At 40.0% G+C, this 20,857-nt stretch overlaps 5 gene segments (V, D, J or C); 1 reads left to right on the top strand and 4 right to left on the bottom strand.

Moving 5' to 3' along the window:
- Positions 1-2,081: 2,081 nt before the first annotated feature.
- Positions 2,082-2,749, bottom strand: LOC130521019 (Ig kappa chain V region 3547-like). The segment is given in 2 exon segments: positions 2,082-2,551; positions 2,690-2,749. Coding segments are annotated over 2 exon segments (351 nt in total).
- Positions 2,750-4,932: 2,183 nt separating this feature from the next.
- LOC130521020 (immunoglobulin kappa variable 1-9-like) lies at positions 4,933-5,343 on the bottom strand. The segment is given in 2 exon segments: positions 4,933-5,234; positions 5,282-5,343. Coding segments are annotated over 2 exon segments (342 nt in total).
- A 2,957-nt stretch (positions 5,344-8,300) lies between these two features.
- On the top strand, positions 8,301-9,616 carry LOC130521018 (Ig lambda-3 chain C region-like; the record flags this gene model as incomplete). The annotated part of the segment is given in 2 exon segments: positions 8,301-8,439; positions 9,090-9,616. Coding segments are annotated over 2 exon segments (462 nt in total), but the record flags the coding sequence as incomplete, so codon positions are not given.
- Positions 9,617-10,805: 1,189 nt separating this feature from the next.
- LOC130521016 (Ig kappa chain V region 2717-like) lies at positions 10,806-17,567 on the bottom strand. The segment is given in 4 exon segments: positions 10,806-10,882; positions 11,665-11,864; positions 17,102-17,243; positions 17,330-17,567. Coding segments are annotated over 4 exon segments (471 nt in total).
- Positions 14,436-14,990, bottom strand: LOC130521017 (Ig kappa chain V region 3374-like). The segment is given in 2 exon segments: positions 14,436-14,761; positions 14,900-14,990. Coding segments are annotated over 2 exon segments (351 nt in total).
- Positions 17,568-20,857: the final 3,290 nt, after the last annotated feature.

Genomic DNA, 20,857 nt, shown 5'->3' with positions numbered 1-20,857 from the left:
GGAGCCTGTCCAGGTTTCTGAAGGTACCAGCTGAGATTATCTCCAATATTTGAGCTTCCTGTGGCGCTGATGGTCACAGACCCTCCAACACTAACAGACTTGAATTTATCAGCCTGAGTGAGAAAGTTGTTGGCAGAAGATTCTGAAATGACAAACAACAAATGTTAAAAAGAGCAGTTGAAAAGAGCCTGGAGGAGCAGTTATGATGTAAAAATGAAATGATTTCAGCCTCCTTGGAAAGAAGAAGAGGATTAAATCAAACAATGTTGAAAAGTCTCACCCTGACTCAGAAAGATGACAGTCAGAATTATTGACAACATGGTGATGCTGAAGTTTTCAGTGTGAGAGCGTGAAAAGAGTTCAGACTCTCTGTGACATCAGAACTTTAAACTCTGAGGAGCAACCATGCAGAAAAACATGCAAATGTTCTGCAGAGACAGACACTCACCTGTTCTAGTGAAACACAGACACGCATGAGGAGACACTTTACATTTTATTAATTTTCTCATTTTTTTCTCCATTTCCAATTAAATATACCATTAAATTCTTAAATATATTTTCATCTGAAAATATAAAACCTGATCAGTTAAAAATCTGACAGAAATCTTGTAAATGTCATCAGAATCTTTAATTATTTACCTCACAAACTGTATAAGAACATCTACATCTGTATTAAAATAAAAAAGAAATATGTCATTATTAGTAATTAGTATTGTGGTTTTCTTGGTCCATGAAAATCAGATTCTCTTCTCTTAATGGATCTGCTCCTCCAGAACCTCACGTCTGCACTGCATTCTTCTGCAGAACATCTGCCTGCTCTCTCATTTCCTGAATGTTTCCGCCTGTATTTCCAGTCTCCTTGTGAACGGTTGTGGCTGCCTGAGGTTTGAGGTGCTTCTACCACGTAAAGATGCTTCCCTCTTGTGTTCCCAGACTGAGACTGCACCGATGTGGCCGTTTCCACTGCTCAATATTGGACCGCAGCACAGTCCAAAACCAGCTGGAAAAAACCCCAGTCAGAAGACACAAACGCAACGGGGAAATGCCTCCAGTTTTTCCACAGACAAAAATCAGACAATTCTTACTATAAAAATGCAAGTTAAAGGAAAAACCAACAAAATGTGAGAGGAAAAAACAAATAATACACGTTGCAAATAATGCCAAACAACAACAACATTGAAACAGAAACATTTTAAAAACGAGACTGTTCAATAAAGGTCCAGTGTCTATTTTCTATTATACATTATCAGAAATCAAATAAAACATAAAAACATGCTTCTTATAGTGTATGAACACCACAGCATTCTAGGTCACTTAGCAGCAGAACTGTTTTTCCTAAATGTTGATGAAGATCCCTCCTGATGGGACCTGCAGGTGCCCTGGCTGGACGTGACTGGAAAAAGTAAATCAGTTTTGTCCGCTGACAGCCACCGTAGGTTCTGACACTGGACAGGTTGTTTCATTCTTGTAATCTGAATCTCCACCAAGGAAAAAAATAATAATTGCAAGTTGGGGGCAGTTTTTAAGATGCATAAATGCTGTTTGAGGAGGATTTTATGGTTATTTCAGAGGAGCTTGTGATACAGTATGAGACTGTATCATGTGCGTATAAATGAGATGAGCAGTTATGCATTGAAAATATAATATTTTTACAAATTGTGAAGAGGACAAAAACCAAAACCAGTGTTGTTGAACATTTCAGGGATGAATGAGTGATCTACTGAGTGAAAAGCCTGAGAGAGGTTCATGAATATGGAGGTAAAATAACTTCTCTCGTCCAGGATAGTTATAATATTGATGATGATTAAACTGGTGGTGTTGAGAAAACTGTGATGTGGCCTAAAACCAGAGTGATACGGATTTAAAATGGAACGAGTTTGAGTTGATGCTGATTAGATGTTCTCTGCATTATTTGTTAACAGTATCATAAATATTCAGAATAAATTAAGCAAAGTTCATCAAATCTGCACAAAGAAGCAGCACTTGAGTAAATGTAATTACTGATTTAATGGTTAATTATTACTAATAATTTTGTGTCTGTTATAAATTGTAATATATTATTTCTACATTAAAGGTTTAAGCTTTTAAACTGATTTGACTTGTGTTTAAATGACTCTGGTTTGTACTTGGTGACTCTGGTGTTGACTGAACCAGTTCTGCTGGTGACTCTTCATCGTCTGCAGCTGCAGCTGCTGTTTTCACTTCAGTCACACTGAGGGAGGTTTTTGTACGGCTCTAAATCACTGTGTGAATGTTCCATCACCATGGTAGCCCAGACAGTAATAATCTGCTTCATCTTCAGCCTGAACACCAGTGATGGTTAGAGTGTACTGAGAACCAGATCTGCTGCCACTGAATCGAGACGGCGTTCCTGTGAAGAGACTTGATACAGAATATATCAGAAGTTTAGGAGCCTGTCCAGGTTTCTGAAGGAACCAGTGAAGAGTGCTGCCAATATTTGAGCTTCCTGTGGCGCTGATGGTCACAGACCCTCCAACACTAACAGACTTGAATTTATCAGCCTGAGTCAGAAATTTGTTGGCAGAAGATTCTGAAATGACAAACAACAAATGTTAAAAAGAGCAGTTGAAAAGAGCCTGGAGGAGCAGTTATGATGTAAAAATGAAATGATTTCAGCCTCCTTGGAAAGAAGAAGAGGATGAAATCAAACAATGTTGAAAAGTCTCACCCTGACTCAGAAAGATGACAGTCAGAATTATTGACAACATGGCGATGCTGAAGTTTTCAGTGTGAGAGCGTGAAAAGAGTTCAGACTCTCTGTGACATCAGAACTTTAAACTCTGAGGAGCAACCATGCAGAAAAACATGCAAATGTTCTGCAGAAGACAGACACTCACCTGTTCTAGTGAAACACAGTCACGCATGAGGAGGAGTCACATTTTTCCACTGAGAGTTGAATAAAAACTTTTATTCTGTTAATTTTCTCCTTTCTTTCATTAATTATTTCTCATTAACAAGTTTATATTCTGACCTGCTGTCAGAGACACAAACATGGAGCTTGAAATTCAGATTCTCTTCTCTTAATAGATCTGCTCCTCCAGAACCTCACGTCTGCACTGCATTCTTCTGCAGAACATCTGTCTGCTCTCTCATTTCCTGAATGTTTCCGCCTGTATTTCCAGTCTCCTTGTGAACTGTTGTGGCTGCCTGAGGTTTGAGGTGCTTCTACCACGTAAAGATGCTTCCCTCTTGTGTTCCCACACTGAGACTGCACTGCCTGTTTATCTTGACATGGGAGGTGGATTCTTCAGCAGTTTGGTGTTATTGTTTCTGTGAATGACTTAAACTGTCCCAGAAGCTCCCCAGACTCCCCAGTAATTCAGTGATCTCGACAAAAGCTCTTCAGATCCAGCTTTAATCAGAATAATTTACATTATTCAGGCTTATACGCGTGTTTAGGGCCATGAACACATTCAGCAGACCATCTGGCACCGTGTCCCTGTTCTGATGGCATCAAACACAGCAGCAGTGAAAGACTGTGTTCCATCTGGGAAGGAAACATCGTGGTGGCAGAGGTGTGGCTTCAGGTGTGGCGTGCTCAAGGGCAGAGGGCAGAGGTGTGACTCAGGTCAGGAAACAGGACATTTGGTTGCAGGAACCAAGACACCGATGTGGCCGTTTCCACTGCTCAATTCTGGACCGCAGCACAGTCCAAAACCAGCTGGAAAAACCCCAGTCAGAAGACACAAACGCAACTGAGAAATGCCTCCAGTTTCTCCACAGACAAAAATCAGACAATTCTCACTGTAAAAATGCAAATTAAAGGAAAATCCGACAAAATGTGTGAGAGAAAAACAGATAATACACATTGCAAATAAGGCAACAAAAAACAACATTGAGAAACAGAAACCTTTTAAAAAATAGACTGTTCAATAAAGGTCCAGTGTCTATTTTCTATTATACATCATCAGAAATCAAATAAAACATAAAAACATGCTTCTGACAGTGTATGAACACCACAGCATTCTAGGTCACTTAGCAGCAGAACTGTTTTTCCTAAATGTTGATGAAGATCCCTCCTGATGGGACCTGCAGGTGCCCTGGCTGGACGTGACTGGAAAAAGTAAATCGAATTTGTCCGCTGACGGCCACCGTAGGTTCTGACACTGGACAGGTTGTTTCATTCTTGCAATCTGAATCTCCACCAAGGGAAATAATAATAATTGCAAGTTTGGGGCAGTTTTTAAGATGCATAAATGCTGTTTGAGGAGGATTTTATGGTTATTTCAGAGGCTCTTGTGATACAGTATGAGACTGTATCATGTGCGTATAAATGAGATGAGCAGTTATGCATTGAAAATATAATATTTTTACAAATTATGAAGAGGACAAAAACCAAGACCAGTGTTGTTGAACATTTCAAGGATGAATGACTGATCTACTGAGTCAAAAGCCTGAGAGAGGTTCATGAATATGGAGGTAAAATAACTTCTCTCATCCAGGATAGTAAAATATTGATGATGATTAAACTGGTGGTGGTGAGAAAACTGTGATGTGGCCTAAAACCAGAGTGATACGGATTTAAAATGGAACGAGTTTGAGTTGATGCTGATTAGATGTTCTCTGCATTATTTGTTAAATAACAGTATCATAATATTCAGAATAAATTAAGCAAAGTTCATCAAATCTGCACATAGAAGCAGCACTTGAGTAAATGTAATTACTGATTTAATGGTTAATTATTACTAATAATTTTGTGTCTGTTATAAATTGTAATATATTATTTCTACATTAAAGGTTTAAGCTTTTAAACTGATTTGACTTGTGTTTAAATGAATCTGGTTTGTACTTGGTGACTCTGGTGTTGACTGAACCAGTTCTGCTGGTGACTCTTCATCGTCTGCAGCTGCAGCTGCTGTTTTCACTTCAGTCACACTGAGGGAGGTTTTTGTACGGCTCTAAATCACTGTGTCAACACTCCGCACCAAGGTAGCCCAGACAGTAATAATCTGCTTCATCTTCAACCTGAACACCAGTGATGGTTAGAGTGTACTGAGAACCAGATCTGCTGCCACTGAATCGAGACGGCGTTCCTGTGTAGAGACTTGATACAGAATATATCAGAAGTTTAGGAGCCTGTCCAGGTTTCTGAAGGTACCAGCTGAGATAGCTGCCAATATTTGAGCTTCCTGTGGCGCTGATGGTCACAGACCCTCCAACACTAACAGACTTGAATTTATCAGCCTGAGTCAGAAAGTTGTTGGCAGAAGATTCTGAAATGAAGAAGAGGATTAAATCAAACAATGTTGAAAAGTCTCACCCTGACTCAGAAAGATGACAGTCAGAATTATTGACAACATGGTGATGCTGAAGTTTTCAGTGTGAGAGTGTGAAAAGAGTTCAGACTCTCTGTGACATCAGAACTTTAAACTCTGAGGAGCAACCATGCAGAAAAACATGCAAATGTTCTGCAGAAGACAGAAACTCACCTGTTCTAGTGAAACACAGACACACATGAGGAGGAGTCACACTTTTTCCACTGAGAGTTGAATAAAAGCTTTTATTCTGTTAATTTTCTCCTTTCTTTCATTAATTATTTCTCATTAACAAGTTTATATTCTGACCTGCTGTCAGAGACACAAACATGGAGCTTTGACTCCACTGCATTAATGTCATCGAAAATTTCTCATTATTGCTGTTTTAGGCTCAAATCTGCTTTGTTTCTCATTGTGTTCCTTATGAAAATGCTGACTCAGCGTGGGTTCCATCTGTTAGAATGACATAACGTAATCAGTCACGTGTGCCAGAAACTTGCTATTTTATCTTCATTGTCACTGAGTCCACAACAGTCACAAGAAACAAGGATATCAGGAGAAGCACCAATGAATGTCACCCTTCATGAAGGAACCTGGGTGGTGTATTTGGACTTTTTCACGAGATTAATCTTGTTCTTCTATCAACATGCAAATTTCTCATAATTACATCAGCAGGTTCTGGATGTTGATGAGAAATGTTTGACTCCGACTCACTCTGGTTGTTTTGGATCAGTGCAACATGCAGTTTATAGTTTAGATGCTGTAATTGGACCAGAATGAAATCTATAACAGAGAATAAAGAAGAGTTGATCCCTTGTAGTGGACTCAAGTATCTTCGCTTGTCCCTGTTCAACTGAAATGTCAATGTCTTTGCACATGGACAATGGATCACTATAGTTCATGGGAACTGCCTCCAATTGTCTAACATCGTTTCAGGAACCACATTATCAGACTAAGGCTCAGTCAGGGACAAAATAAGGGACTTTGATGCAGCAACAGGCCCATAACAACCCTTCCATTCCTGGGAAAGATCAATGAAAGAGCTGTTTTTCAACTGATCCACTCCTTCATGCTTAAAAACATTTTGAAATATATTTTCAGTCTGGATTTCCCCCAGACCACAGCACTGAGGCTGCACCTGTTAAAGCCTTGACCGACATAAATGTCAAGAGTGATGAGTCTAAAACTGCTGTCCTGGTTTTGCTGGACCTCAGTGCTGCATTTGACACAGCTGGAAAAAGTGGCTGGGATGTACTGGTTCTCGACTCAATTGGTTCAAATCTTACTTCCAACACAGGGACACTTTGTCTCAGTTGGTCACTAGAAGTCAGAGTGAACAAAGATCACATGTGGGGTTCCTCAGGGATCCATTCTCGGGCCTCTTCACTGTCTTCAAGCTGCATCTTGCTCAGCTAATAGGAAATCACATTTGTTACTGTTTTCATGCAGATGACACACAACTTTATATTTAAATTCATTAAGTTCCTACAGTCCCTTAGTTGCTCCCAGTAAGTGTATTTAAACACCTCAGTTAGTGAGTTAGTGTTAAAAACTTTCTCCAGCTCAATGCTGAAGAACAGAAATGATTGTATTGGCCTCAAGAATGAAAGGTCAAAGATCAGAGCTCCCCTTGACTTGATGCAGCTTCTATCTCAGCCTGTTACCACCTAAAGAACACTGGTAGATTTAAGGGTTCTCTGCCTGGAGAAGACACAGAGAAACTTGCTCATGTGTCATTTTCAGCAGGTTAGATTGTTGTGATGGAATCTTCACACTTGGAATATGATTGTTTATGAATTTGGCTGCACATATTAACTTGTCAGGATTTTTGATAATCCGATCAAACAGTGTTTGAGCCAGTTTGTGCGATTAAAGTAGTTGTCAGTGATGTTTCTGTCAGTTGTGTGTTCACTGGTCTGTGTCAGAGTCTCTTCCTCTTCAGCAGCTGCTGGAACATCTCAGTGTCTCTGCTCTCTGACTGAGGGAGGTTTTTGTTCCACTCTAATCACTGTGTCCACACTCCTCCACTGTGATAACTCTGACAGTAATAAACTGCTTCATCTTGAGTCTGAACTCCACTGATGGTCAAAGTGAAGTCGGTGCTGCTGCCACTGCCACTAAACCGAGCTGCTGTTCCTGAATGATTTATTATGTGTCTTACTAGCAGCTGTGGAGGCTGTCCAGGTTTCTGTTGATACCAGGACATACAATCACTATTTGATTGTCCATTATAACAGCTGCTGTAAACAGCAGGGTTTGTTTTACAGGTGAGAGCGACAGTGGATCCTGGAGTAGATGTGATCACTGCAGGCTGAGTCACAGTCACCTGACCGCTGCATCCTGCAGACAAAAACACATCATTTATCAGCAGAAAGAGAGGAGAGAAAGACACAAGGACATCTTTGAGGTTGTGAGGGAACAAACCTGTAAAAGAGCAGCAGGTCAGCGTCCAGATGAGGATGGTGATGAGAGTCATGCTGCTTGTGCTTCTGCTGTTGACTGACGATCTGAGTCCTGCAGTGTTGAACTAACACCACTATAAACCTTCTCAGATCAGCTGATGATGCAAAGCCTCCTCTCTATGGAAATGATGTCTCTGCTCTCAACACACTGAAGGCACGAGCAGACAAAATCAACACAAACACAGCTTGGATTAAAAGCAACTTTCTTCTTCATGGAACTGAAGAAAAGATTTGACAAATACAGCTGAGCATCAACAACAGATGCTGATGTGAGAATGTTTGCATTTTTAAACTGGATTCAGCAGTTTTAGCATTAAAAAGACAATTTCTTGGCAACTTTTGGAGCTGACTTTGTAAAATGTTATTCATTTGAAATAACTTGAAATTGCATTTTCTTAAAGCATAAATTAAAATGTAGAATGAGAATATTGTAACTGATCCACATCAGTTTTGATCATGTAAAGAGACTGATGTGTAAAAGTGATCAAATCATTCAAATTCAAAGAGAAATTTCAGTTTGAATCTATTGAAAATGTGGGTGCATTAAATCAGCTGGTAATAATCCATTTTTGAGAGAAAAAGATGTGAATTTTCAGTGGGTAGCTGCTTGTTGACAGTGCAGGAGGTTTTTGTACGACCACTTGATGAGTTTGTATCACTGTGGTGGACGTTTGGTGGAGGAACCAAACTCATCGTTGACTGTAAGTAACAGATTTTTATTTGAATCTTTTTCACTTTTACACTTTTAGCAATTTTGAAGGAGACCTTAGCATTTGTCTCTTTTTAATTGTTATTATTTAATACAATCTGAGTCACAACTTTATAAACATCATCATTAATGAAAGATTATATTAAATTGTTTCTTTATAAACTGAAAATAAATAACTGGCTTCTCAATTTTAATGTTAATTGTTTTAAATTCTCTGTGGACATGTAACATTTGTAGTTAATTAGACTCAACTTTCATTGCTCAAAACCTTCCTTGAGTAGTTTAATCTCATTATTGTTTGGTCATTTTCAACATTCCGACTGTTTAACAATGTAAAAACTGATTTTATTAGATTTTATCCGTAAATGCAACTTTTCTTTGCGTGGACGCTTCATTTATTTTCTCTGTGGTGAAAAGGAAGTGAAACAGACAGATGCCACAGATGTGAAGTGTGTTCTCACCAGTGTTTCACCTGTGTCACATTAAACTCTCGACTGTATATAAAGAAGTTAAAGAGAAGAAAATCGTCACGCTGTCCAACATTGTCCAAACATGTCAAAATGTCCTCAGTCATCACCAGCTAACGGCTCAGTCAGATTTGATGGTGTCCAAGCCTTCACGTCTTTCTGGTCTCTCCCCCAGCGGGTGTGGTGCGTCCCACCCTGACCGTCCTCCCCCCCTCCCCAGAGGAGCTGCAGCAGGGCAGTGCCACACTGGTGTGTGTGGCCAGCGGGGGCTCCCCCTCACTGTGGAAGCTGAGCTGGAAGGTGGGGGGCGGCAGCAGCACCACATCGGCCTCACACAGCCTGGAGGTCCTGGGGAGTGACGGCCGCTTCAGCTGGAGCAGCACCCTGAACCTCCCTGCAGACCAGTGGAAGAAGGTGGACTCAGTGACCTGTGAGGCCAGTCTGGGTGGACAGAGCTCTGTCACTCAAACCCTGGACCCTCACAGCTGCTCAGTCTAGAGGTTCAGCAACACTTCCTGTCTGGAAACCGTGCTGCTTCTGTCCTCAACATCTTGATGGAGCGACACATCTTTTCTGCTCACATATTCCTGCATGAGCGTGACTCTGCTTTCATCTGGACATTTCTCTAACTCACCTCACTCATTTTCTGTCCTCAGATGTGAATTTAATGTCACAAAATAAACATTTCAATCATTTAGCCAACATCTCTGTGTTTGTTGTGATTATTGATGTGGAAATCTGATCATCAACCATCATTACTCCACAGTTGTCTTTAGTTTTTCTGTTTCTTTATCAGGTGAAAATGAAAAAAACTCAGACAATCATATCACACTTTAAATATCAATTAAGACACTCAGAAGAGATGATTTCAGCTTGTATATTGATCATATCCACTAATATGAACATGAATGTGTTTTTGGGCTTCATTCATTCGTTCCTTCATCAACTTTGTTGTAACTTGTGAGTGGACTGAGGTTAGCCTCATTTACAGTTCCGACCAGCATTGACAAAGTACAAAACAAACATTGCAAATAAAATCAGATAAAATAAGCAAACACTTTTGTACACAATAAAATACAGAACCAGAAAGAGCAGTAAAGACCAAGCACAGATAGAGGACAGGAAATTAGTGAGTCATGATTCACAGTGACTGAAGTGAACACCTGAGTTGAGCTTGAGAGTTACCTGATGTACGGGGGCATAACCAGAGACAGCAGAACTCCCCTGCTCAGCTCGGATTTTGGGAATTTTCTGTTGCAGCCAGTTCATTCAGTGGGCACTAAAAGTGCTAGTGGACTGAACAATTAATGGAGAGATGTAGTTTGGAGGTTTGCCAGTGAGGGCCGCATAAATGAATAAATCCAGGTGGAAGTCACATCTTTGAGCTGGGGAGGTCCACCCTGCCGAGACAGATACAGGACAGTGACGTGTGGAAGAGGGGCTCCAGTGATAAATCTAAGGGCAAGTGTGAAAGCATCTGGGTGGTTCAAGACAGGAAGTGGAGGTAGCCATGGAAATTATCATACCATAGTGGAAATGTGAGGAGAGCATGTTCTGCTAGCACGTGAGAAAAACATCTATTTAGTGTTTTTTATGCATGCAGGTGGATTTAAGATGGGAAAAAATGCTGTCTGTAGAACGCTAAAAGAAGCTTGAAGACATTTTATGGCTGTTTTTAGGCGAGATTGCGATAAAAAGAAAATCTTATACAAACAGTGAAGAGGACGGCCTAAATTGAGCCTTGAGGCACCTCCCTAGTGATGGGTTACCATGATTCAGTTTATTTGGTTGTCGTTGACCTGCATGTGTTGTTTTGTTCTTGCCCTGTTCCCAGGGGGATCTACTTTTGGCCGAAGCACCTTCTTCCTCACCTGCTGCTCTTATCGGTGGATTAGATCTGCACCTTTAAAGACCGCCTCCTTTCTCCACTCATCCCCCGATCATTGTAGGGCCCACTTGGCTCCATTTCTGTGAAAACATTTGAAGTATGAGCTTTTGTTTGCCAGCTTTCCCTCACTTGCCCATGTTTTGTCTGTCTCCAGTTCCAGTCAGCAGCAGCTTCACCTTATTGTTACTGTTTTGTGGGAAATAAAACCGTAAATCATCCGGTTTGTCTGTGTCTGCATTCCAGTTTAATGTGGGTGAGAGAGAAACCAGTGTTGTTGAACATTTCAAGGATGACTGAGTGATCTACTGAGTCAAAAGCCTGAGAGAGGTTCATGAATATGGAGGTAAAATAACTTCTCTCATCCAGGATAGTTAGAATATTATTAATGATCAAACTGGTGGTTGAGAAAAACTGTGATGTGGCCTAAAACCAGAGTGATACGGATTTAAATGGAAGGAGTTTCAGTTGATGCTGATTAGATGTCTCTGCATTATTTGTTAAATAACAATATCATAAATATTCAGAATAAATGAAGCAAAGTTCATCAAATCTACACATAGAAGCAGCACTTGAGTAAATGTAATTACTGATTTAATGGTTAATTATTACTAATGATTTTGTATCAGTTGTAACTTGTAAATATCATTCATCTATTAATGGTTAAACTGAATATTGTGTATTTTTCATGGTTATTTTAAAGCTTTTAAACTGATTTGACTGTGTGTTAAATGAATCTGGTTTGTACTTGGTGACTCTGGTGTTGACTGAACCAGTTCTGCTGGTGACTCTTCATCGTCTGCAGCTGCAGCTGCTGTTTTCACTTCAGTCACACTGAGGGAGGTTTTGTACGGCTCTAAATCACTGTGTGAACACTCGCTACCATGGTAGCCCAGACAGTAATAATCTCCAGCATCTTCAGCCTGAACACCAGTGATGGTTAGAGTGTACTGAGAACCAGATCTGCTGCCACTGAATCGAGACGGCGTTCCTGTGTTGAGACTTGATACAGCATATATCAGAAGTTTAGGAGCCTGTCCAGGTTTCTGAAGGTACCAGTGAAGACTGCTGCCAATATTTGAGCTTCCTGTGGCGCTGATGCTCACAGACCCTCCAACACTAACAGACTTGAATTTATCAGCCTGAGTCAGAAAGTTGTTGGCAGAAGATTCTGAAATGACAAACAACAAATGTTAAAAAAGAGCAGTTGAAAAGAGCCTGGAGGAGCAGTTATGATGTAAAAATGAAATGATTTCAGCCTCCTTGGAAAGAAGAAGAGGATTAAATCAAACAATGTTGAAAAGTCTCACCCTGACTCAGAAAGATACAGTCAGAATTATTGACAACATGGTGATGCTGAAGTTTTCAGTGTGAGAGCGTGAAAAGAGTTCAGACTCTCTGTGACATCAGAACTTTAAACTCTGAGGAGCAACCATGCAGAAAAACATGCAAATGTTCTGCAGAAGACAGAAACTCACCTGTTCTAGTGAAACACAGACACGCATGAGGAGGAGACACTTTACATTTTACTAATTTTTCTTTTTTTTCTCCATTTCCAATTAAATTGTACCATTAAATTCTTAAATATTTTCATCTGATTAAATATAAAACCTGAACAGTTAAATATCTGACAGAAATCTGTAAATGTCATCAGAATCTTTAATTATTTACCTCACAAACTGTATAAGAACATCTACATCTGTATTAATAATAAAAAAGAAATGTGTCATTATTAGTAATTAGTATTGTGGTTTTCTTGGTCCATGAAAATCAGATTCTCTTCTCTTAATAGATCTGCTCCTCCAGAACCTCACGTCTGCACTGCATTCTTCTGCAGAACATCTGCCTGCTCTCTCATTTCCTGAATGTTTCCGCCTCTATTTCCAGTCTCCTTGTGAACTGTTGTGGCTGCCTGAGGTTTGAGGTGCTTCTACCACGTAAAGATGCTTCCCTCTTGTGTTCCCAGACTGAGACTGCACTGCCTGTTTATCTTTACATGGGAGGTGGATTCTTCAGCAGTTTGGTGTTATTGTTTCTGTGAATGACTTAAACTGTCCCAGAAGCTCCCCAGACTCCCCAGTAATTCAGTGATCTCGACAAAAGCTCTTCAGATCCAGGTTTAATCAGAATAATTTACATTATTTTCAGGCTTATACGCGTGTTTAGGGCCATGAACACATTCAGCAGACCATCTGGCACCGTGTCCCTGTTCTGATGGCATCAACACAGCAGCAGTGAAAGACTGTGTTCCATCTGGGAAGGAAACATTGTGGTGGCAGAGGTGTGGCTTCAGGTGTGGCGTGCTCAAGGGCAGAGGGCAGAGGTGTGACTCAGGTCAGGAAACAGGACATTTGGTTGCAGGAACCAAGACACCGATGTGGCCGTTTCCACTGCTCAATACTGGACCGCAGCACAGTCCAAAACCAGCTGGAAAAACCCCAGTCAGAAGACACAAACGCAACAGGGAAATGTCTCCAGTTCTCCAGACAAAAATCAGACGATTCTCACTGTAAAAATGCAAATTAAAGGAAAAAAACAAAATGTGAGAGGAAAAACAGATAATACATGTTGCAAATAATGCAACAAAAAACAATGAGAAACAGAAACCTTTTAAAAACTAGGCTGTTCAATAAAGGTCCAGTGTCTATTTCTATTATACATCATCAGAAATCAAATAAAACATATAAAACATGCTTCTGATAGTGTATGAACACCACAGCATTCTAGGTCACTTAGCAGTAAAACTGTTTTTCCTAAATGTTGATGAAGATCCCTCCTGATGGGACCTGCAGGTGCCCTGGCTGGACGTGACTGGAAAAAGTAAATCGAAATTGTCCGCTGAAAGCCACCGTAGGTTCTGACACTGGACAGGTTGTTTCATTCTTGTAATCTGAATCTCCACCAGGGAAATATAATAATTGCAAGCTCGGCGCAGTTTTAAGATGCATAAATGCTTTGAGGAGGATTTTATGGTTATTTCAGAGGAGCTTGTGATACAGTATGAGACTGTATCATGTGCGTATAAATGAGATGAGCAGTTATGCATTGAAAATATAATATTTTTACAAATTATGAGGAGGACAAAAACCAAAACCAGTGTTGTTGAACATTTCAAGGATGAATGAGTGATCTACTGAGTCAAAAGCCTGAGAGAGGTTCATGATATGGAGGTAAAATAACTTCTCTCATCCAGGATAGTTATAATATTGATGATGATTAACTGGTGGTGGTGAGAAAACTGTGATGTGGCCTAAAACCAGAGTGATACGGATTTAAAATGGAACGAGTTTGAGTTGATGCTGATTAGATGTTCTCTGCATTATTTGTTAAATAACAGTATCATAAATATTCAGAATAAATGAAGCAAAGTTCATCAAATCTGCACATAGAAGCAGCACTTGAGTAAATGTAATTACTGATTTAATGGTTAATTATTACTAATAATTTGTGTCTGTTATAAATTGTAATATATTATTTCTACATTAAAGTTTAAGGTTTGAACTGTTTGACTTGTGTTTAAATGAATCTGGTTTGTACTTGGTGACTCTGGTGTTGACTGAACCAGTTCTGCTGGTGACTCTTCATCGTCTGCAGCTGCAGCTGCTGTTTTCACTTCAGTCACACTGAGGGAGGTTTTTGTACGGCTCTAAATCACTGTGTGAACACTCCGCTACCATGGTAGCCCAGACAGTAATAAACTGCTTCATCTTCAGCCTGAACACCAGTGATGGTTAGAGTGTACTGAGAACCAGATCTGCTGCCACTGAATCGAGACGGCGTTCCTGTGTTGAGACTTGATACAGAATATATCAGAAGTTTAGGAGCCTGTCCAGGTTTCTGAAGGTACCAGCTGAGATAGCTGTCAATATTTGAGCTTCCTGTGGCGCTGATGGTCACAGACCCTCCAACACTAACAGACTTGAATTTATCAGCCTGAGTCAGAAAGTTGTTGGCAGAAGATTCTGAAATGACAAACAACAAATGTTAAAAAGAGCAGTTGAAAAGAGCCTGGAGGAGCAGTTATGATGTAAAAATGAAATGATTTCAGCCTCCTTGGAAAGAAGAAGAGGATCAAATCAAACAATGTTGAAAAGTCTCACCCTGACTCAGAAAGATGACAGTCAGAATTATTGACAACATGGTGATGCTGAAGTTTTCAGTGTGAGAGCGTGAAAAGAGTTCAGACTCTCTGTGACATCAGAACTTTAAACTCTGAGGAGCAACATGCAGCAAAAACATGCAAATGTTCTGCAGAAGACAGAAACTCACCTGTTCTAGTGAAACACAGACACGCATGAGGAGGAATCACACTTTTTCCACTGAGAGTTGAATAAAACCTTTTATTAAGTTAAATTTCTACTTTCTTTCATTAATTATTTCTCATTAACAAGATTATATTCTGACCTGCTGTCAGAGACACAAACATGGAGCTTTCATGACTCCACTGCATTAATGTCATCAAAAATTTCTCATTATTGCTGTTTTAGGCTCAAATCTGCTTTGTTCTCATTGTGTTCCTTATGAAAATGCTGACTCAGCGTGGGTTCCATCTGTTAGAATGACATGATGTGATCAGTCACGTGTGCCAGAAACTTGCTATTTTATCTTCATTGTCACTGAGTCCACAACAGTCACAAGAAACTAGGATATCAGGAGAAGCACCGATGAATGTCACACTTCATGAAGGAACCTGTGTGGTGTATTGGACTTTTTCATGAGATTAATCTTGTTCTTCTATAAACATGCAAATTTCTCATGATTACATCAGCAGGTTCTGGCTGTTGATGAGAAATGTTTGACTCTGACTCACTCTGGTTGTTTGGATCAGTGCAACATGCAGTTTATAGTTTAGATGCTGTAATTGGACCAGCATGAAATCTATAACAGAGAATAAAGAAGAGTTGATCCCTTGTAGTGGGCTCAGGTACCTTCGCTTGTTGCTCTGGAACTGAAATGTCAATCTTTGCACATGGACAATGGATCACTATAGTTCATGGGAACTGCCTCAATTGTCTAACATCATTCAGGAACCACATTATCAGAGTAAGGCTCAGTCAGGGACAAAAGAAGAGACTTTGATGCAGCAACAGGCCCATAACAACCCTTCCATTCCTGGGAAAGATCAATGAAAGAGCTGTTTTTCAACTGATCCACTCATTCATGCTTAAAAACATTTTTAAAATATATTTTCAGTCTGGATTTCCCCCAGACCACAGCACTGAGGCTGCACCTGTTAAAGCCTTGACCGACATAGATGTCAAGAGTGATGCATCTAAAACTGCTGTCCTGGTTTTGCTGGACCTCAGTGCTGCATTTGACACAGCTGGAAAAGTGGCTGGGATGTACTGGTTCTGTACTCAATTGGTTCAAATCTTACTTCCAACACAGGACACTTTGTCTCAGTTGGTCACTAGAACAGAGTGAACAAGATCACATGTGGGTTACCACTCAGGGGATTCATTCCTCGGAATCCTTCCGGGCTTCACTGTCTTCAAGCTGCATCTTGCTCAGCTAATAGGAAATCACATCTGTTACTGATTTTATGCAGATGACACACAACTTTATATTTAAAGTCATGATGTGGCTACAGTCCCTTAGTTGCTCCCAGTAAGTGTATTTAACACCTCAGTTAGTGAGTTAATATTAAAACTTTCTCCAGCTCAATGCTGAAGAACAGAAATGATTGTATTTGGCCTCAAGAATGAAAGGTCAAAGATCAGAGCTCCCCTTGACTTGATGCAGCTTCTCTCTCAGCCTGTTACCACCTAAAGAACACTGGTAGATTTAAGGGTTCTCTGCCTGGAGAAGACACAGAGAAACTTGTTCATGTTGTCATTTTTAGCAGGTTAATTATTGTGATGGAATCTTCACACTTGGAATATGATTGTTTATGAATTTGGCTGCACAAATAAACTTGTCAGGATTCTTTTGATAATCCGATCAAACAGTGTTTGAGCCAGTTTGTGTGATTAAAGTAGTTGTCAGTGATGTTTCTGTCAGTTGTGTGTTCACTGGTCTGTGTCAGAGTCTCTTCCTCTTCAGCAGCTGCTGGAACATCTCAGTGTCTCTGCTCTCTGACTGAGGGAGGTTTTTGTACGGCTCTAAATCACTGTGTCCACACTCCTCCACTGTGATAACTCTGACAGTAATAAACTGCTTCATCTTGAGTCTGAACTCCACTGATGGTCAAAGTGAAGTCGGTGCTGCTGCCACTGCCACTAAACCGAGCTGCTGTTCCTGAATGATTTATTCTGACATGTCTTACTAGCAGCTGTGGAGGCTGTCCAGGTTTCTGTTGAAACCAGAACATACAATCACTATTTGATTGTCCATTATAACAATCGCTGTAAACAGCAGGGTTTGTTTTACAGGTGAGAGCGACAGTGGATCCTGGAGTAGATGTGATCACTGCAGGCTGAGTCACAGTCACCTGACCGCTGCATCCTGCAGACAAAAACCACATCATTTATCAGCAGAAAGAGAGGAGAGAAAAGACACAAGGACATCTTTGAGGTTGTGAGGGAACAAACCTGTAAAAGAGCAGCAGGTCAGCGTCCAGATGAGGATGGTGATGAGAGTCATGCTGCTTGTGCTTTCTGCTGTGTTGACTGACAGATCTGAGTCCTGCAGTGTTGAACTAACACCACTATAAACCTTCTCAGATCAGCTGATGATGCAAAGCCTCCTCTCTATGGAAATGATGTCTCTGCTCTCAACACACTGAAGGCACGAGCAGACAAAATCAACACAAACACAGCTTGGATTAAAAGCAACTTTCTTCTTCATGGAACTGAAGAAAAGATTTGACAAATACAGCTGAGCATCAAACAGATGCTGATGTGAGAATGTTTGCATTTTTAAACTGGATTCAGCAGTTTTAGCTTTAAAAGACAATTTCTTGGTCACTTTTAGAGCTGACTTTGTAAAATGTTATTCATTTGAAATGACTTGAAATTGCATTTTTTAAACCATAAATTAAAATGTAGAATGAGAATATTGCAACTGATCCACATCAGTTTTGATCCTGTAAAGAGACTGATGTAAAAGTGATCAAATCGTTCAAATTCAAAGAGAAATTTCAGTTTAAATCTATTGAAAATGTTGGTGCATTAAATCAGCTGGTAATAATCCATTTTTGAGAGAAAAAGATGTGAATTTTCAGTGGGTAGCTGCTTGTTGACAGTGCAGGAGGTTTTTGTACGACCACTTGATGAGTTTGTATCACTGTGGTTGACGTTTGGTGGAGGAACCAAACTCATCATATTCTGTAAGTAAATTTATCTTTACTGTTCAAAACATGTCAACAGTTTTTAATTTTTAATTTTAGACAAAGAACATTATTTTAAAGTCATCATATTTTTATAGATTTTGTTGTTTGTAGGATTGTTAAGTTTGTATTGTAAAACCTGAATCAGCGAATTTGAAAAGTCTGTTTATATTTCAGTAAAATTAACAAGAGACTGTTAATGTTGATTCTTGGAGAATTTCATTTTTATTTACAATCATAAACTTATAGTTGTTATGTTTGAGAAAGCGTGTCCAAGATCTACTTTCATGATTTTAACGTGTAAAATATTTCACAGTTTCACTGATTTATTATCTTTAATGATCTAAAATCTGAATACGATGTAATTCGATAAATGTAAAATGTGCAGAGATTTTAGTTTGAGTCGATCGTTTGTTCGTTTAAAGCTGAGAAAGGGAAGTGAAACAGACAGATGTCAAAGTCTGTAACTGAACACACATTTATTTCAAGCCAGTCACTAAAGACGTGAATTATTTACTGCTTTAACTCAATATTAAACAGAGCAAACACTGATTAAGGACGTATGATTGAAGTGTAGCTGTAAATATGTCAGATGCAGTCAGAGTTGACGTGCGTGTCTCTGCTCTCCCCTCCAGCCGGCACCATGACCAGACCCTCCGTCTCTCTGCTCTCCCCCTCCTCTGAGCAGCTCCCTGGGGGCTCGGCCACGCTGGCCTGCCTGCTGACCAAGTACTCTCCCAGGGAGCCCAGGTGAGCTGGGAGGTGGACGGTACGGAGGTGACAGAGGGCGTCCTGACCACCTCAGAGGAGGAGAAGAGCGGAAGCTACAGCAGCTTCAGCACCCTGACCCTGAGCAAGGAGAGCTGGATGAAAGGAGAGAATTACTCCTGCAAGGTCAACCATCATGGCGACGTTCAGAGCCCGTCCATCCTCAGGAGCCAGTGTAAAGGCTAGAGGGGCTGGATGAAGCCCAGCACAGGAGCTGTGTGTGTGGGGAGAGCAGGAGGAACACGGCTGCTGCTCTGAGCAAGATGACTTTAAATGTTTGTAGTTTGTGTGTCAGAGAACAACACGGCTGTCACGTCTGACACAATCACGTGTGTAGCTCAGCAGCTAGATGTGAGAGCGCTAAATCATTGTCATGTTGCTCCTGTTGGTGATGATGATGATGATGATGATGTTGCTATTAAAGCTTGAAGTGATGAAGACATTTCTGCTTGGTTGTTTATCTTCACTGATACTATTTTCAAATAAAGCATCACAATCTGGTCATCAACCATCTTTACTCCACATTTGTCTTTAGTTTTTGTCTGTTTTCAACAGGAAAATGTGGAAAAACTCAAACAATCATAGTTGAAGAAGAGGAGTAATATCCCAGTGTCAAAATATAATAAAACATATTAGAAGAGATGGTACAGCTCGTTGTAGATTGATTTATATTCATGAATATGAACATGAATGTTTTCATGGCTGATAGGAGTTTATTCCTTTATGATCTCTCTATTATTTATATATAACAGTATCATAACAAATTTGGCATGAATGAAGCAAAGTTCATCAAATCTGCACATAGAAGCAGCGCTTGCGTAAATGTAATTACTGATTTAATGGTTAATTATTACTAATGATTTTGTCAGTTGTAATTTGTAATATATCATTCATCTGTTAATGGTTAAACTGAATATTTTGTATTTTTCATGGTTATTTTAAGCTTTTAAACTGATTTGACTTGTGTTTAAATGAGTCTGGTTTGTACTTGGTGACTCTGGTGTTGACTGAACCAGTTCTGCTGGTGACTCTTCATCGTCTGCAGCTGCAGCTGCTGTTTTCACTTCAGTCACACTGAGGGAGGTTTTTGTACGGCTCTAAATCACTGTGTGAATGTATAGTCGCTATGTGCACCCAGACAGTAATAATCTCCAGCATCTTCAGCCTGAACACCAGTGATGGTTAGAGTGTACTGAGAACCAGATCTGCTGCCACTGAATCGAGACGGCGTTCCTGTGTAGAGACTTGATACCAGATATCAGAAGTTTAGGAGCTGTCCAGGTTTCTGAAGGTACCAGCTGAGATAGCTGCCAATATCTGAGCTTCCTGTGGCGCTGATGGTCACAGACCCTCCAACACTAACAGACTTGAATTTATCAGCCTGAGTCAGAAGTTTGTGGCAGAAGATTCTGAAATGACAAACAACAAATGTTAAAAAGAGCAGTTGAAAAGAGCCTGGAGGAGCAGTTATGATGTAAAAATGAAATGATTTCAGCCTCCTTGGAAAGAAGAAGAGGATGAAATCAAACAATGTTGAAAAGTCTCACCCTGACTCAGAAAGATGACAGTCAGAATTATTGACAACATGGTGATGCTGAAGTTTTCAGTGTGAGAGCGTGAAAAGAGTTCAGACTCTCTGTGACATCAGAACTTTAAACTCTGAGGAGCAACCATGCAGAAAAACATGCAATGTTCTGCAGAAGACAGAAACTCACCTGTTCTAGTGAAACACAGACACGCATGAGGAGGAGTCACACTTTTTCCACTGAGAGTTGAATAAAACTTTTATTAAGTTAATTTTCTGACTACTTTGCTTTAATTTTCTACTTTCTTTCATTAGTTATTTCTCATTAACGAGTTTATATTCTGACCTGCTGTCAGAGACACAAACATGGAGCTTTGACTCCACTGCATTAATGTCATCAAAAATGTCTGATTATTGCTGTTTTAGGCTCAAATCTGCTTTGTTTCTGATTGTGTTCCTTATGAAAATGCTGACTCAGCTTGGGTTCCATCTGTTAGA

Source organism: Takifugu flavidus, unplaced genomic scaffold (genome assembly GCF_003711565.1).
Source record: "Takifugu flavidus isolate HTHZ2018 unplaced genomic scaffold, ASM371156v2 ctg644, whole genome shotgun sequence".
NCBI classification, from domain to species: Eukaryota; Metazoa; Chordata; class Actinopteri; order Tetraodontiformes; family Tetraodontidae; genus Takifugu; species Takifugu flavidus.
Note: the sequence above shows the minus strand (reverse complement) of the source record. Positions and strands in the feature narration are given on the sequence as shown.